The 15,180-nt window shown below is 36.8% G+C and overlaps 1 protein-coding gene across 1 annotated transcript in view; it reads left to right on the top strand.

Moving 5' to 3' along the window:
* The window catches only part of DYRK1A (dual specificity tyrosine phosphorylation regulated kinase 1A), an 88,093-nt gene that overhangs the window by 17,044 nt on the left and 55,869 nt on the right, over window positions 1–15,180 (top strand). Inside the window, exon 2 of the mRNA XM_055701499.1 lies at window positions 13,395–13,471. Coding sequence (XP_055557474.1) covers window positions 13,462–13,471 — 10 coding nt within the window. The 5' untranslated portion in view covers window positions 13,395–13,461. The remainder of the gene's footprint in view (window positions 1–13,394; window positions 13,472–15,180) is intronic.

Here is a 15,180-nt window from a genome sequence, read left to right on the forward strand (position 1 = left end):
CCATAGTTTTGGAGTGCCTTGTGATGTTATATGTGTTGGAGATTACGTCATGAGCATGATACAAGAGTTACAGTGGTTTCCGGCTTCAAAGATGGTTTATGAGATAGAGGAATTAAGCTAGGGCTACAGGTGGACTTAGGACCCTCATTATTGGAACACCTACCTCTGCAGTGCCTGGATGTTGCAAGGGAATATGACATGGCTGTTTGACAGCCTAAATTGGATCACAAGAGACTGTCCCTGTCTACTTTCTTCCTTGGATAAGCATACTTCCACGTTCTCTTTGTTGGCATTTTTGCTTTGCTTTTCCATGTTGGGCCAGCTTAAGAAGCTAAGCACAAAAAACTAATGATCTGAGTAAAGGTAAAAACTTTACTGCCAGTTTAGCTACCTAAACTGTTTAATCTTGAGGCGGAAGAGCGCCAGGAAGATGAGTCTCGTCTGTGATTTGTTCTTTTCTTATGAGTAGTAGCCCTGAGTTTAGTCAGCTTGTGGAGGCATACGCTTGGTGGGAAGTTATGTTATGTGGCATAAACTGAGCTGGCATCTTTTTTGGCACAAAAAGGCCTGTTAGCCTTTTTAGTCTAGCTAGCTTTAAGTTTTTCTTCCCATTTGCTGAGCTAGTTCAGTTTACTAAACGGGCAGGAAATGAACCTGACAAAGATGTGAATAGTTTTTGATGGGGTCGTTGAGCTGATTTGTTTTACAGTATATTGTGAAAGCTGAAGCTTTCCAAGGAAGGGGCACAACTGTGCACCTGAGAATTGGGGGAGGTGGGCTGCTACCCTTCCTGGTGGTTTAGGGTGTTCCTCAGATGAAGAGAATCTGAACTCACGTTGTTCAGTTCCAATGAGAATACCTATGTCACCTGGCTCTTCAGATGTTCTTGGCAATTATCCTCGAGTCCCATGTCATCTGTGCTGTTGTACAAAAAAAGAACCAAAGAATCTTGGGACAGAGGGAGAGAAAAGGAAATGAGACTGCAATCCAGTCATTAGTGTCCTAACCTTAAGGGAAGAGGGAAAAAAAAGTACTTTCTGGGATTTAATGAGTGCTTAGACATTTTATAGGAAATGGCTCCTAGATAATGTTTTATTTTCTAATGTGAATTATGGAAATGTAGCACAACCACCAAGTTAGGAATGATATACCAATAAAGTGAAGAGAGTGTGGGAGAGTACAGGTGGAACATAGAATGCTTTGTATCAGTGGGATTATATTCCACTTGCTCTTCAGTTGTTTGCTAAGGGACTTTTAACACTAATTTTTTTTAATAGTGAAATTAATTTTCTGAAGGACTTAATCTAAGAAATTGTGTCTTTGCATTTGCTAATTCATATGTTGAAATATGAATACTCTAATTTTTTTTTGTAATTTATTTTGGGTGTATGTAGTAAGTGCAGGTCATAAGAAATAGAAAGTATTGTGCTTAATGCTAGAGGTATCTTGAGATTTGAAAAAAGTGCATTTCCTTACCCCTTTTGAATTGGGATCTCTTAAGATAATAGAAATAATGTTCCCTATGTGATTGCTGCAGTAATCCAAAATAGAATTATTTTTGATTTTGAATTTGGATTTCTTTTCTACTGTTCCATTAGTCAGCCTGAGCCTGAATTGGGACTTAAAGCACGTTGTGGAGGTCTATGTAGAGATTTAGGCTGGGACACTGAGAGCTGAATGGTGAGGATGCTGTGGTGAAAAGTTTTTTGTTTGTTCATTTTGCTTTCCAGCATCAGAGAAGTTTGTAGTTGGTGTGCGTGATAAATAAATTTGAAGAAATAAATTTAATGTAGACTATTACGACAGACACAAACTCTATATAGAAAAGCCTGTAAATATTTCACTTGTGTTCTTGAAATAGGGGTGGGATCTGTTAACTGTCGTTGTCAAACCAGATGTTATCTCTGGTCTTCAGGGTGCTCTGTGGCAGTTTGGTAAGAACTATTGGAAATACTTCAGCTTTACTCTTTACTTCTTTTGTACTGTATTCTTAGCCTATATAGCAAACTTTATAGATAGGTAAAGTTTGTGAGCTTTCTGTGGACAAACACGGTATGTTTAGATAGTGAGCTTTTTAGGTGAGGATCACCATTTTATTGCATCACACAGTGCTTAATGCAATGAGGTTCTCCCTCCATGAGCAGAATGCCCTGTTTATTACCCCAGCACAGTCAAGCATGGCTTCCTCATTTCCAGTATCAGTATTTTGAGTCCTTGCCCTGACCTAGGAACTGTCAGTTTCAAAGGTCCAGAACATCAAAAGACTGCACAAAAATGCAAATAAAGTTCTCTGTGATAAAGTAGTATTATGCAGAATATAAATGTTAGCTGTATTCATGCTCTAAAAGGAACAATTAGGTTCTTATTTACTGTGTAGATTTTTAAGCTTAGAGCCTGAGTTGGGCTCTAGAGCTCTGCAGAGTCAGCAGAAAACTGATCAAAAAAGGTGAATATTTTGCATCACACTAAATTGCAGAACTGATTCAACAAGACTGGGGCAGGTGCCAGATGTGTGGTGCAAGAGATGGGCCTGCACCGAGTGGTTGGGGGCAAGGAGGGGTATAAGTGGGAACACAGCAGCCAAGTCTAAATCAGCTTTGGGTTTTGGGGAACCGCAGCCTAAGAATTCTTATTTTAATGAAATAACTCAGTTTATTCACTGTCGGTTTTGCATGTCTCGGGTTGTCATGGAGCCTGAACTTGACCACTGTCAATTCTTAAAGCTATTGAACTTCATATGAACTGCTGTTTGAAAGCATGTTGAACAAGAGTTTTAAACATGTTGTTTCTGTACTGACATGTCTGGTGAAAACTGGAGTTTGGGTTTCTGTTGCAGCACTTGCCAAACTAGCTGGCTGCAACAAGGTCTTTTACCATCTCATACCAGCATACTCTTCACGCAAGTCCCTCTGCTGCCTTCTCCTCATCCAGGGCCTGTTCTCTCTTCTCTTGCTTCTTCCTCGGCTGCTCTCTCTTCATTGGCTGCCCAACCACTTAACAGAACCAGCCACACCTGCACTTTATTTACATCAGCCAACCCGCCGCCCCTGAAGCCAGCCCACAGTTGTACATTATCAATGCTAATTAACCCAGCTTCATTCCTCTACAGGCTTCCATTTCCAAGTTAAAAAGAGCTGGAAGAGCGGTTTTGGTATACATAGTTTTGGAAATAAGGGATTATTCCTGTTTTAAGTTCTCTTTCCCATCTGTGCGCTCAAGGTCCCAGTTACTTTGTCGGTATGCTAAAATCCTTGAAGTAATCCTAAAATTCCCTTCAAGCAACATTTTAACATTGATAGATCTAATTAAAAGGCAAATCTGAGTTCTGTAAGAAAACTTAAGTTGTGATTATGTCCCCATTTACTATACTTGCATGGCTATTACATATTCTGTTTTGGTACTATGCCTGGGATATGTAGAAAAAGCGAAATAATGGGCTGGGACTTTTTAAGTTGTGCAAATAGAGAAAAAAGTTATCCTTCCATGTTGAAGAGCATGTTCAGAGTAATTTTTAGGAATAGCCATTTGTGAGCCAAAACTGCTTTGGTTGTTGTTATCAACCTACTAAATCAGTCTCTTCCTTTCTCCTTTCTGGAGAGGTAGTGTGTACCCTATTTCTCAAGTACTAAGTTTGACTAATAAAAATGTGAAGCTTATGAACTTGTCCTGCATAAAAAAAATCATCACCTGATGATAAGACAGACTGTGTCTTGTCTGTTGCCTTGAGAGAAGAAAAATAAAGCAGAAAGCTTAGAGCTGAGGCCATCCTCCGTGGCAGGCTTCTTAAATGATTGAGCTCTAAGTACAGTAATTTTTTTTCCTAGTGAGTTTACCATCAGGATGATGTTGTGACTGAAGTCTTGTTGGAAAGGCTGATGATTTGGCTAGCTCATTGATTGATTTTTAAGGGCTAGAGATTATTTTTTAGAGAAGGTTTACATTGAGTTCTGCAGGATTTCTAGGATCATAAAAGTATATATTTATAATGGAAGAAATTTATTCCTTTTTCGTCTCCTTTCTGAATGCAGTGGCTCAGAAATATCTCTGAATAAGTGTCCCCAGACAATCTCTATCTAAGTGGGTGAAGTCTGATACATGTGTTAAGGAAAATTCTGATGTTCAAGAACTAAATATTTTCATTTAGTTTCTTGAGATACAAGGTGGAAGTAGACAAGCTTAAGTTTTTCAGCCTGAACTGAGGCTTGGGCAGTTAAATCTGATCTGTCACATTAAAGTGGAAAGGCTATCAGCAGGACTTGTCCATTACCACTTTTCATATCAGAGGTATACCTGTTTTAGCAGAAGGTATGGAAATTTATGGGGTGAAGTCTGGTTTAAGACCCAGGCATATGGTTAACATATGACCAGAGAGTACCTAGCTATGTGTATGTCTATCCAGTCTAAATCTCCTGAATAATGAAAGGCAAAGGCAGATTGTGGCATTGCAGTTGTCTGTGGGAGCTGTCATGTGGGAATCAATTAAACAGCAGTTTGTCCATGGTGTGTTTGAAAAGGTTAAAAAGTATTCTAAAAGGCACACAAACCAGTGTGTGGCTGAAACAAACCACTTCCCTGAAGTCTTATAAATAAATACCGTCTATTTACGGAGCTATCCAGCACTTTGCAGTTGTGTGCGGTCAGTTGGTTTGTTACAGTTTTTATTTTGGAAGACTCTATAGGTGTGCATATCTCAATATGTTAAAATATTTTGGAAGTCTTCAAGATGAAAGGTACTACTGTATCAGGGCAATGAACATTAAGTTGTTATAAATGTACTTGAAGTATGTAACTTACGGATCGTCTTTGAAAGCAATGTCAGAACTATCTGCTGCCAAAGTGGAAATGGAGAAGTAGTCTTACTTCATTTAGACATATGATAGCAGCTCTACAGATCATTTCACAGGAATCTGTATACGTATATAAAGTATTTTTGTAACAGAGTTTGTTGTGGTCTGAGTAAGTTTTTTACATTCTCTCAGTTTTTGATCAATTCTGTTACAGTAATGTTTACTGAAACATGATGATAATTATGAATTTATTAATTTCTGGCTCCTATTACATGTACATTGCAGCATGATATGGAATTTGTCATGCTTCAGGGCAGAACTAACAGGGAAAAAGAAAAACTAAACAGTTAAAACAAGGAAACAGTAATGATGTCAAAATCCAGTAACATCTGAATTTGATAAGGATGGTTCACTTAGAAAGCTGAAGTCTCTTGATTGTGTCATAATATTTTGTTTAAAACCCTGGTGGCTGTGAAAATACCATTCAGATGACAGCATGACAGCTTTATTTTCTTCCATTTGTTGGAATCCCTCCCCCCCCCCCCCCCCCCCCCGTTTTTTTTTAATAGTTGTTTTTAGCAAACTCTTGGACAGAAACTGTTGTCTTCACCTGTTAAAAAATAAAATCTTATATTTTCATCAGTATAAAGGCATTGCAGTTGAAATAGTTTGTATTTGCAGGGAAGAACAGCTGCCCTTACCTCCCATATATATGTAGTGAGAATGTGTGTGTGCATGATGTGTGTCTGAGCTCTTGCAGTTTTTCAGAAGTAAAAGCACTTCACTACGCATTTCTTGTCTGGAGAGCACTATGAGCGCTGTCCAGAATCCAGACTAGGATTAAAAAGTTGAAGTAGCTGCATCTGAATCGGAGTACCCTCTCTTGCCAGGTCTCTGAGAAGTAGAGTCTGTTTTGTAAAAGGGTATAACAAAGAATGGAAGTAGTAGTTAGTGACCACTGGATTGGAAGAATAGTGAGCTGTAGTAATACCAAGATTGTAGTAAAGGTCTGTAAATTGAGTGATATTTGGATGTTCTATGGAAATTTTACGTGTTTCTTTGATTCTTTGCTTGCTTGCGTTATGGCTGAAAAAAAACCAGGGAGAAGCAGGAAGGTTATACTCTCTTGAGAATTTTTAGGTCTAAAGTTCTAAACTGATGAATGCGAATATATAGTGCATATGTTTTGCTTTGCATTTTTAAAGTTCTTTTCCCAACCACAAGGAACAGAAACATTTTTTGTAAATGAAATGATCAATCTTTTTGAGGACATCTATAGAAGAATCTCAGCTCTGAAAAACATTTGACAGCTGTGAGAGCACATTACTCTGGATAAACTAGTTTATAGCCCTCATGGATGTTCTACTTTGAAATGTGACTACTTATATGCTACTGTGTAGTTCATGTTTAACATTAAGTAAATCAGCTCTGTTTCTGAGAAAAAAAATACCGTTGCTTATCAGATGCCACCTTTTAAGGAAGTCATATGTAGGATACCTCCTGTGTTAATGTGAAAAAAAATTGTTACATACATCTGTTTCGTAACATGACATAGAAATAACTAAAAAATACGTTTTCATAAATATCCTTCCTTTTCATTTGAGGTAGAATTACTTTCAAAAATCATGTAAATGGGACTCCGGTAATTGTGGTTTTACTCAGTGAGGCATTAAACAGTACAGTAACATGTATTTGCATATAAGAGTTCAGTGCCATCCAACAGTTCTGAATGTTTTAGCTCATAGTGTAGGGGATGGGCAACTCCTGCTATAGTATCTGTTTGCCTCTTTTTGGTTGAGGGAGAGAAATGTAAATACAGTGGCCTGACTTTGCTGTTCCAAAATTGTTGAAAGGTAACACATCTGTTTTGGCTGACACTATTAAGTGGCTGGAAAAAATAACCACTCCCCCCCTCTAATTTGTGGTTCCTTATATGGTCAGTATACTGAAAAATATTTTAAGTTTGTGCTTCTAAAATTAATATTTTTAGTCAATGAGTAGGAAAAGAAGCACATGCATGTTATCTAAAAAATCTCAAGTATTTTAGCTTTTATATTATTTTGTGGGGCACTTGTCTCTCTCCCTCCAGCAGTTGAGTCAGTTTAATTCTTCCTAAACCCATAGGCTTTATTGTGAGGTTCACATGAACAAGAAAATGTTTAAAAAACAAATCCCAGGGTGTCTGGCTGTATGGGTCAAGTCTAAGTTTTACACTATTCAGCTCCTTCATTTACGAGGAAAGTGGTACATTTTAGAAGTTAAGCATTTCTTTTCATAAAGAGGATAGGTTTGAATAATTGTATGTTATAAATCAGGTATTTCAGAGATTCAGATTGTACTGTGAAGTCTTACTGAATTGCTGGTGTGACACCATGTAGGTCCTTCTATGGTAAAATTAGGTGCACTTTGTTTAGTGTTTTGACACCAATATTTGCCTAAGAAGCCTCTTTTTGTTGCAGCTGTTTGTTCCGGCTGCCAGGCTGCTATGCATCTGTGGTGGACCAGGTTAGAAGACTGATGCAGGATAAAAAATAGTGGGGAGGTTTTTGGTGTTCTTTTGGTTTGGTTTGGTTTGATTTTGGGTTTTGGTTTTTCTTTTTTTTGGTCTTCTGTCCTGCTCCCTATTCTTCCACCTGGGTCAGTTCCCCAATACAATTTGCTGAGTGGCCCTGTAATAGTGGCATTGTCTCGGCCAAGCAAGTGGCAGTGGAAAGGATATAGGCTGCTTAAGCAGTACTGCTGCTGAAAAGAAATTCTTGCTCTACTGCAACTGTAGTTTTGTCTTTGCCAGGTTTGAATCTGGGTGAGAAACTTTGTGATTTCAGTAAAGCTGCTTGTACATGCTTTCACACTTAAAGGATGGGTTCTTGCATCACGTGTTGTAAATTTAGCGTAAGAGCGAAACTAGTCATTCACAGTAAATTCTTTTTAGAGGAACTAGTGCTTTTTGGAACACTGAAAATAATTTTACATACAGAAAAACGATGGTACAATGTGTTTCAGTTCAGATGTAGTTGTTTCATAAGCATCTCGCAAATATTGATTTAGAAACTAGCATAGTCCTCTAGTTTAGCAGTGTGCATTTAAAATCATTAGGAATACAAAGTATAATAACAGGCTCTTAAGATCGATGAAGTCTTCACTTATCAGTGAAGTCTAGTGTATCAGTTTTGATTGTTGTCTTTTCACCCTGACTTGGAAACCAGTCATGTGCAAAAATGGCCTCTTCCCAAAATGTTAACATTCCCTTTTTTAAATATGAAGGTGACTGTGCTCATGGTTCTATTGAATACAGGAACTAAACTGAAGAGGGGTGTATTATTTTTTCTTACCGAATTATGAATTTTAAAACCTATCAGTGAAAACATTCAGCTAATAGGTTTGTCACAATACCAAAGCACTTAAATGTGGAGACGTGCATCTGTGACTTCTTTGGGAACATGCTAAATGTGATGCCGATTGCAAATTACTTGTGTTTTGCTTAGTACTCAGTATATTGTGTATCAGGTATAAAAACATGCAGGTGACCATAAAAGTAGAGCGATATATTAGGTTTTCATGCTGAAACATACCTGATTTTAATTTTAAATATGTGGTTTTGTGGGTGAACCTGAGATGTTGTATTGTGTTCTGCTTTGTATATTGGATATATGAAGTAGGCTGGATTTTTTTTTTTTTTCTTTTCATTCTTGTGAATTATTTCTTATATATAACATCACATCTGTTGGTACTAAGTAGAACAGAAGCAGACAGAAGCAGTAAATACATGTGTTTGTTTTTAGGATGTATTTTAATTTTTACACCTAAACACATGGGATTTTCCCTAGTAACAAAACACACTGTATGTGCTAGGTGCTGTAGAAACAATGATTTTAGAATTCCTCATTTGTGTCAAGCAACTAGTCCTGAAAGTTGACAAATGGTAGCACCTTATGAGATTGATTGAATGATTTATTTTAAATTCCAGTAGTAGTGTTTTTACTTCACATTTTATTATGCAGTATTTTAAATAATATACCAAATCTGGTGTATTTAGTGAATATTTTGCCCTGTATATCTTACATCAAGCAACATCACTGATTCTGCATAGTTTCAAGAATAGGCTGTTGAGATGCAGAATAATAACAGCTTAAGAAATTGCTATTGTATAGATTCATAGGTGTCTAGATCCATTATACTCCAGTATGTTAATAATCTCAATTTAATGGTGTATACCTCAAGATATTTTTCCTGGTAAATAAAAAAATATTTTTGATTCTAAGTATTCATATTTTATGTTGCTAGCAACAGGCCTGCCTGCATTTACCGAAGGTCAGTGACCTGAATTATGTTCATCTCTGACAACAGTGTGTATGTATAGTCATGAGATAGGCAGAGATTTCTCTGGTACTTCATGAGTATGACTTTAGAAATTACAAAATAACCTTTTCACAGAGGAAAAACTTGAAGAACTTTGTTGTGATTAGTTTGCAAAAGGTGCAATATTGAATCTGACAGTACAGTGATAATAAGGAAAATAAATCTTATGTACCAAGTCTTATAATTAGTAAAATGTAAAAAGGAAAACCCTCCCCAGCAGACGTTTCTTTTAATTCAAGCTCATGGGTGTGCTGTTGGTGATTTTCCATGACGAAATAAGAGTTTTCAGAATGAATTCTTCATATACGCTCAAAATTAAAGCAAAACTGTAGTGAAAATTCTTTCAAGGTGTTTGTGATGGTTGCCTTCAACACTTTGCAAACTTGCATAGGATAGAATTGGATAGAATCTTTTAGCTCTAGATGCTTTAAATTAATATCTGCTGTACACACTAAATATGAAACATATGACTTACATTCTTAAGTTTGTGAAATGATAGTTTTAAAAAAAATGTCTTACTGCTCAGCAGCATCTAGATTCAGCTGAACTGGCTTTCTACTGTGTTCATATGTAATAAAGTTGCTCCCATTTGCAAAAAACCTCACGATCTGATTGATATCCAGGCAAACACAAAAATGAGAAATGGGGGTGGATGATGAAACTTACTCAGAGAGATGTTAGTAATGTTTCTTGCCTTTAAACTTTCAGGTGTTTAGAAGTATGATTGCTCTGAAACCAACTTTGATTTACAGTGAACCTGTTGACATAACTTTGATATTGAGTGAATTGAAGGAAGGAGTGGATGTTCTTAAGGAATATGGTGGAATAATACAACAGTCCTCGAAGAGGCTAACAGGCAAACTAGGCTTATGTTTTAAGGAAAAGTCACGAGGCACGTGAAAGCGTTGTTTTTCACAGTCACCATCTTTATAATATGGTGGAGTGTAACATGGGATAACATGAGCTCAGCATCTTTGTCTTATCTAACTGAACATTTTGTAGTAAAGCTGAACTCTACGCTTGAAATTATTCATGAATGTGGAGTTGCTTTTGATAGGTAATCCCATTATCTGTATTTTGAGGAGATCAGAGGAGCATTGTGTGGGTAGAAGAGATGAGGAGTAGAAAGCAATGGTAATTAAAATAGGAAGTAAAAGCATGAGGTGAAGTTTTAGCATGGTAGCTTCATACACAGTTAATTTCTAAGAAAGGCTCTTTTTCTTTAAATGAAAGACATCAGCTTTTATTCTTTTGTTTGCTATACCACTTTCAATCATTTACTTCTCAACATCTTTTTTTGTTGTCTCTTCCTTCATCTACTCCTTTATTTCCAATTTACTTCTGTTCTATACCAGTAAGCAGATCAAACTGGGTTCTTGAAGCCCAGTACATGTTATTACTAAGGGGATTGTTTTAGTTATGATCTTACAGACTGTGTGAGGGGTGGGATTTGTTCTTGCCTCCTTTTAGCAATTTTTTATCTAAACCAGGAAGCCGTTGTACAGGCTGTGTAAAAGGCCTTTTGGTTTTAAGAACTTGGCAATGCAGAGGCACAACAGAAGATGCTCAGTTAGCAAGTTCAGTGTGTTGCCCTCACAGCTATTCTATGTGATTTGGTTCTTTCAACTTAAAGAGAAAAAAAGAAGTTTACAATGTTACCCTTTTAGGTTGTGTATCTGTTACTGTGTTACCATCAGAGTAACTCATTGTCTTTGTTGGCTATTCATGTTTTAGAGTTACTTTTTACTTTGCGGATCCCTTCAATACAGTGCTGCAGTAGACAGCTGCCTTTTTGCTCCAGGTCTTAATTCCACACTAGTTGTCCAGTTCTTCAGAATGTGGTAATTGTTGGAGAACTGTAAGGAGACTTAAGAAACATGTTGTTTTGTGATCAAGATGTTTTGCTAGTTAGCTATGAAGTGGGCAGATGCATTGATTCTTTGTTAATAAAGTGTTAATGACTTTATAGTTACATTAGCAACTCTTCCTTATTGTTGGTAGCTCAAATGTCATCTTCTAAGTTCTAAACTAATTCAGATCTGTGTGTGTTACCTTTCCAGTCTCTCCTTTATTACACCTTTGAAGTTTTTGCAAGATAAATACTTTTTCAGGGTTAGTGTTATAAGTGGTGTTAAAATATTGTAGATTAATTTCTAGTCAGCAAAAAGCATAGCTTCTCATATGAAGTAGCTTTACTACTTTGCCAAAATCAGTTGTGTGATTTCCAATTCTGTAGCTATCGCTTGGCAGTCTGTTTATTGGTTAGTATGGTCTTACCAACTGATTTTCTCTTCTTACAGTTTGGAATAGGTTGTCAGTCTGTTGCCCACAAGAGTGTAGTATGTTGCTAACGTTGCAGTGGGTTTGATAACATTAGGTTGTTGTGAAGCATGGGAGATGTGCTAACGTGCTGCTTTTGGAGCTTACCAATCCCATTGTAGAACTGGGAAGACAATGTATGAATGCTCTACAATCTATTTTGGCTGAAAACCAGCTAGGTTTGCTCAAACTGTTGATAGTTTCAACTAAGCTGGCTTAGTATTGAAACTGGCCTTGTACAACTCTGATGCAAATGAGAGGTGATCCTTGCTGTACTTGAGCTACAAGGTGGTAAAGATAAAAGTGATGCCTTCAGTCCTTGCAGCTACTACTGGAAAAGGCTTTCTATGGTCTTGGTGTCCATAGGTACTGCAGTTAAGAATAATAAATAAATAAAGCTTTCTTGGCCACAGAGAGCTTTCAGAAATGTGACTGTAGCTTTGTAGCTGTAAGACACCCATGTAGGCTGGACATATCTGGTGCTCCAGGATATTTATCATTTGTTTAAGTCCAGGGACTTTAGTGTAAAGAAGAGAAGAGTTTGCTCTTCCTTCCTTTTTTTCTTTTTCTTGAATACAAGTGACTGCCTCTGCTTAGTTTAGTGGGACTAAGCTCAGTGCAAGATACAGTGTCTGTGTGTTGTATAGATTTAGCGTATGTACCAGACTGAATATTTTATCCATACTGAAGTGATTTAGGCATGGGAGTGTCTAGTTTGAAAGATCTTTTGTAGCCTTAGGTACTCGTTGGCCTTGCTAAGCTGATGGCTACTGTGGATGTGGCGGTGACATTCTAGATCTCAGTGGAACTTCAGCAATAAAAGAACGAAGGCTGTTGATTCATGATGTGGGGTGGCTGGTTTCTGTTTGCCCCTTCCATCTTTTGGAGGCATGACAGCAAGAAATCACCTGCTCATAAAATAACAATAGAACCACTGCAACATATGCTGCTACATGTCTCAAAATTTACTTTACACCACTCCCTTTTGTGTCTGTGTCTGTGCGTGCATGTCACATTTCAGTGGCAGAAAGAAGAAGCCAGCGTGGTGGCAGAGAAGCTAGCTGGGCTTAGGGTATATGCAGTGCTTGAACAGTCATTGTTGATGAAGAAATGAACTGCAGCATTTTCGGCTCAAATTGCTGTATCTAAGTGCATTTTAGGCTGGACACTTTCTTGGAATTACATAAATAAGGAGCTGTTTAAATAGTAATAATCTAGACTTTACAATTTGAGCTGTTAGGTAATTTGCAGCAGTTCTAAAATTCTCAGTAATTTGAAAGTGATTTTGATATTTTCATGGGTTGTAGTGTACTGATGATATTTTGTTGGAGAACAAGTGAAAAGCAAATACTTGAAAAGTACTTTGACCAGGAGTTGGTTAGCTGTTGAGAGTTGTGGGGTGGGGGTTTTTTTGTTTGTTTTTTTGAGGGGGGCATGATCCCACTTCTTAACTTCTGTTGGAGATTTGGTATGGCTTGATTTGGTAAAATCCTGCAGAAGTTCAGTTGTTTTTTATAAATATTGGCCTGAGTTTCTGTAAAAATCCACATATTTAAGGACTTTACAAAGACGGGTAACTGTCAATAATTTCACTGTTGTAGGTTTGAGAAGAGCTTTTTTTGGATGACCTTTTCAGAACTGTTCAACGAACATTTGAAATTTCAGGGATTAACTTAAATTTCAACACTTAGATAATTATTTTTTCTGTAACAGATGTCAGTGAAAGATAGTCTTTGTAATGTTTGTCTCTACTTTTACAGCTGGAAAACTTTGTTTTCTGTTATAGCTTCCTTGGTTTACCTCTGGTTGTACCGGACAGCTAGGGTTGAACGAAGCTCTGTGTGTATCTAGTAGAATGGAGGTTTATGTCTGTTTAGGTATCTTTTTAGTTCAGATTTACATTTACTACTTTTTTTCTTTCTTTTGCAGTATTTGCTACTGGACTCCCCCTGTCCCCCGCACCCCCGCAGGATGATATGAGACTTGAAAGAAGACGATGCATACAGGTGATCTTATTTTCAAGTGCTTTTAGAAGGGAATATTTTTTATGTTCTTGATCTACTTTTTGTTTCTACTTTGTTCTCTGTACCCCCAAAATTATGTTGTTCCAACCTTAATAGAATATGTAAGAACCTGCAAAATTTTGAAATCTTTCTCTGCCCTTTGAAACTCTTCTGCGACTGTCCAGGAAGAAAAAGGTTTCCTTGAATGGAAATTCTGTTTCCAAAGGTTTATGTAAAAAAAGTGTTTGCTTTTAAAGATACTAACTAAATGTACTGGTTTTAGTCTTGTCTTGTTTGTTATTACCCTCTTTTAATGTTCCCCACTTGCCAACAGATGTATGTCACCTGTTTAGTGACACACTATTTCAGTCATTCATTAACTTTCTTTTAAAGAAATGTTACAGATCCAACTGTAAAAGAGCGTAACAGATTAATAGCTATGCCTTACCACATGTTTATGTCCAGTTATTGTAAGATTTCTGAAGAACTAAGGATAGGATCATTGAACATCTTTGAAACTCACTAGCCGCTCTTAAAATGGATGTTTTAGGAAGTTCTTCCATTTTTTTCCTTATCAAAATACTGTAAGTGCCAAGTGTATTTGCAGATTAAATAGCTTATTTTTAGTGATACTGTTTTGCTGGAAATATGGTTAATATTTTGATGTAAAAAATCATGATTAACATTTAGGTTGTACAGGAGAATAAGTGTAGTGGTGTAGTTCATTATACCTAAATGCCCTTATTTAAGTAGTGAACAGTTCAATGACTTACATTCTGAGGCCTGTAACAGTGAATTACACAAGACAGATCTTTTGTTTGCTTGTTCAGCTTTAAAACCCATGAATCCTTGGGGCTGGAAAAAAAGCTAGATGGATTTAGGTATGCATGCAGATCATCTCCTGATTGACAGTTTTCAGTTGCATCAGCTGTTCACGCATAAACAGCTTTAGAGGGTATATTTACATGGAGCATGTTGGATTAAGACCAAGATGCTGTAAGTGGATATTTCATTCTGTGCAAACTAAACATTCGTTCATTTCAGTTCAGTGTTTGTAAGTTGATAGCTCAAGTAAAACCCAGTCTAAAGAATTATAATATTAGGTGAGGCAAAGAAGAGGAGAAAGAAAAAAATATTCCAAAGGGATATTTCATTTGTTTGAAATACATAAATCTAGAGGAATAGCATTTAAAGTCTCAACATGGAATCTTTTGATGTCCTGTCAAATTTGTGGAGTTCTGTCTAGTAGGCAGTCATTGCATTTGATAACATTGTAGGTTGTTTGCTTGTTGCAGTGCACATTAAAACATCACCCGACTTAAATATTTGAGAAGATGGTTTGAAAGCTTTAAAAGTATTCATCCCACAACTGAAAGGAGAGATAATATTATGAAATAGTACCTTATGTATCTTACACTCTTTGAGAGAATTAAGTTTCATATTGTAATACATTAATCTGATTTAAAACTTAAGTACTTTTAGTATTGGTTAGGAATTCTGACGATGGTGAGGTAGAATTACAGGCTTAAAGAATAAAAATGTATACAAGATTTTGTGTTTCAAGTAGTAATTCTGTCTTCTAAGGCCCCTGTTCTTTATTTAGAAGTCCTATGATAAACACAGAGTGAAAACCAGTGGTACCTTGACAAAGACTTCCAGGCTTCTGATGTGTCATATAGTTGGAAGTCAGACAAGTAAGGTTTATTTGCAGT

This window comes from Falco cherrug, chromosome 2 (assembly GCF_023634085.1).
Source record: "Falco cherrug isolate bFalChe1 chromosome 2, bFalChe1.pri, whole genome shotgun sequence".
Taxonomy (NCBI): domain Eukaryota; kingdom Metazoa; phylum Chordata; class Aves; order Falconiformes; family Falconidae; genus Falco; species Falco cherrug.